General features: G+C 47.2%; 1 protein-coding gene across 1 annotated transcript; it reads left to right on the top strand.

The window, feature by feature from the left end:
* The first annotated feature begins 934 nt into the window (after positions 1-934).
* LOC123065134 (uncharacterized) lies at positions 935-1,812 on the top strand. Its single transcript, XM_044488491.1, has one exon. The coding sequence runs from the start codon at positions 1,063-1,065 to the stop codon at positions 1,609-1,611; it is 549 nt and encodes a 182-aa protein (XP_044344426.1). The 5' UTR covers positions 935-1,062; the 3' UTR covers positions 1,612-1,812.
* The last annotated feature ends 1,336 nt before the right edge of the window (positions 1,813-3,148 follow it).

The following is a 3,148-nucleotide window of genomic DNA, read 5'->3' as shown; positions in this document are numbered from 1 at the left end:
AGGCGAGTGCCCGAGATAAAATCCAATTCTTTTGTTCCTCGGCTATGATATTCATTGACTAGGTTTTTGTTCTTTCTAACTGAGTCTGTGGGGATGATTTCTTCCGATTAAGCATTTCTGTTTGAGAAACCTACTTGATATGTTGCACTAATTTCTGTTGCAGTAAAGTCCAAAGATATATTCCTAACTTGCCAAAAACCATATCAGAATCTATTCTTGTATGATTCATAATCTTAAAGATGTGTGCCTTATTTAACTCCATTGGTTCTCGCCCTCTAATACTCTAGACTTTTTTTTGTCCGTAGCAAAGTACGGGCTATTTACTAGTTTCAGAAAAAAAGATCTCATCTCTGTCAAAAGCCTCTCCCACGCGATAACCCAGGTAGTGTTGAATTTGATGATCCAAAAGGTGGATTCAATTCTCGCAGCGTTTGTTCACAGTCCACTCTGTATGTTTCCCAAACAAAGCAGTATTGATACTGGTATGACTAGTAAATATACAGAGTGTCGTAAAGTATACTGCTGTCTGCATATGACTGCATCTCGAACATGGGACGGTGCACCAATCAAAGTGGGGCTACCACTATTCCACGTTACCCGGATGGACGGCTCCGCCGCCGGCCGACTCATAATCCGACAGCTGTGGGGCAACTGGTAAATTTACTAGTTAGACCACCAACTGTCAAAAATATACTACTTCTACTCCCTCACTTGTTAAGACCACCGGCCAAAAGTTTTCATCACATTTTTTTGCCGGCAATCAGTGTACCAATCACCCAATCATAGTTGCATAATCCTGATTCCAGGACTCTACATCTAAATAAACGATTCACAGATCCACTCATTCACTAGTCACTACTGTCAATCGTTGTCGCTTAGTACACGTACTTATGATTCCTACTCACACACTGCCGCGTCGTTAGCTTAGCTGTCGTTTCTTGAACTGCACTATATAAACCAACTAACCTAGCCAGCTTAATCGGCATCACATAGCTCGCCAAACACGTAGTACGCTCGTGTGCATACGTTCAGTAAGTCGTCGATCGGCGCGCGGCAGCGGCAATGGAGATCCACAAGGAGGGTGCGCAGCAAGGGCGGGCACCGGAGGCTGCGGAGGCGCCGGAGCAGTGGCGTGGCGCCGTGGAGGCCCCGCTGCCGGGCACGCCGGCGGGCGCCGCGTGGGCTCATGTCGCCAGCTTCTTCTCCGCGCACCTCTACCTGCCGGGCATCGACGTGTGCGAGCGCGTATCGGGAGCCAGCAGCGAGGAGGACGAAGATGGCAGGCTGGTGATCACCCCCGGCTGCGTCCGGCACGTGGCCTCGAGCGCCGCGGGGCTGTGGGCGCGCGAGGAGCTGCTGGAGGCAGACCACGCCGCGCGGCGCCTCCGCTACGCCGTCGTCGACAGCAACATGGGGTTCGGCCGCTACGTCGCCACGCTCCGCGTCCTGGACCTCGACGGCGGCGAAGGCGGGTGCATGATCTCGTGGGCGTTCGAGTGCGACGCCGTGAAGAGCGAGGGGTGGAGCGAGGCGGCGCTCGTGGCGCGCCTCGGCGCCAGCGTCAAGGGCATGGCCGAGAGGGTGCAACAGCTGGCCGCGGTAGCTCAGTAGGCAGTAGGTGTCGTCGGTGCCTGACGGGGCCGTCTCCGATGGTGATTCGATTTGGATTGGATGAATGCATGAACTAGTTTAGGTAGCTGAGGCGCTAGCTTTGACGTGTGGTGCTTACATTCTATTCCATTGTTCTGTGCGCAGTGGCCGTCGCTGCCGCCGTTGAGTTCTTAATTTCTTGGGCACCCTAATTTCTGTACCCTTTTCTTAGATGCTAATTTATTTATCGTTGATGTCTAATAGAGATGGAGACACTTTTCAAATTACAGCGCACATAATAAAAATCGAGCGAGTTGGACTAAAATGGGGCCTAAATAACGTACTACTGTCAGCTAGGCACATGAGCATGCACTGATATTTTTGTCGCGCATGCGAGTTCACGGTTGACATTGACAAGGACCGAGTAGTGGTCCACAGCATCTTTCGTGTCCATTTTTCTCCGTTCAATGCGGCACATGGTGCGAAATAGAGTGCAAGATTCGTTCAATAAACAAAAAAAATCCCTCGAAGTAAAAAGTCTACGATGGAGATTGCGACGATCAACACGTTGTTGTTTTTTGTGGAAATCCTTTTAGCAGGAATCGATGGAATTTAAAAAGTCCCGTCAGACGTTGCTGACACAGTCAAGTATGAGCAAAAATGCTACGCCTACAGGCTTTTCCTTACAAACTCTACATACGGGCTGGTTTGTACTCTTTTAATTGGCCGACATATTGACCTTTCAGTTATGGTTCAGTCTGATTCTTTGACTGCCGCATTTTGTCTTTCAAGTACTAGTTTAAATCTATCAGTTTGTGGTCATTTAGTAGCTGAGGTTAAATTCCTTACTTCCTCCGTTTCAATACGGACTACATACAAATGCGTATAAACATATTTTAGAATATAAATTCACTCATTTTGTTTTGCATGTAGTTCATATTGAAATTTATAAAAAGACTTATATTTAGGAACAAACGGAGTATGGTCGATAGAGTGTTTATTCCCCCCCAAACTTCATATATCTCATAATAACGTTGCAGATTGTCTGACAAAGTATAGTTGCTCTCTTCCGCAAAAAAAAAAGTATAGTTGCTCTGAGCGAACTACTACTGTGTGACTCGGCAAAGGACCTTCATGTGTTGAGGAGCTCTTGCCGAAGGATTGTAACTCTATCTTAGTGAAATAAACTACTATTGATCTCGCAAAAAAAGAAGGATGGACGGCTTTTATTCTTTTTGTGCGAGTAGGCATTCATGTTACACAATCATGGAAGGATTACAGTCTCAGTCTCGCAACATTGTCTGGTGCAATGCCAAGTGAATCAATTCTAGCATATGCCATAAAATGGCTTGCATAGTTTTGTCATCTACGCGTACGAGTAATACAAACCCTACGGTCTCCATTCACCAATTTTCACATTTCATGCACCAAGAATGTGAATCTGGATTCTGGACCAGTCCATAGTACAGTCCTGAATACGGGCGGACTCAATACAGATAGGTAGACTGGTCCATTCCACAATTCCAGTGCATCGTGACAAGAGAGCAGCCGAAGGCAC

This window comes from Triticum aestivum, chromosome 3B (genome assembly GCF_018294505.1).
Source record: "Triticum aestivum cultivar Chinese Spring chromosome 3B, IWGSC CS RefSeq v2.1, whole genome shotgun sequence".
Lineage (NCBI taxonomy): Eukaryota > Viridiplantae > Streptophyta > Magnoliopsida > Poales > Poaceae > Triticum > Triticum aestivum.
The sequence above is the reverse complement of the archived record's forward strand: the minus strand, read 5'-3'. Positions and strand labels throughout refer to the sequence as shown.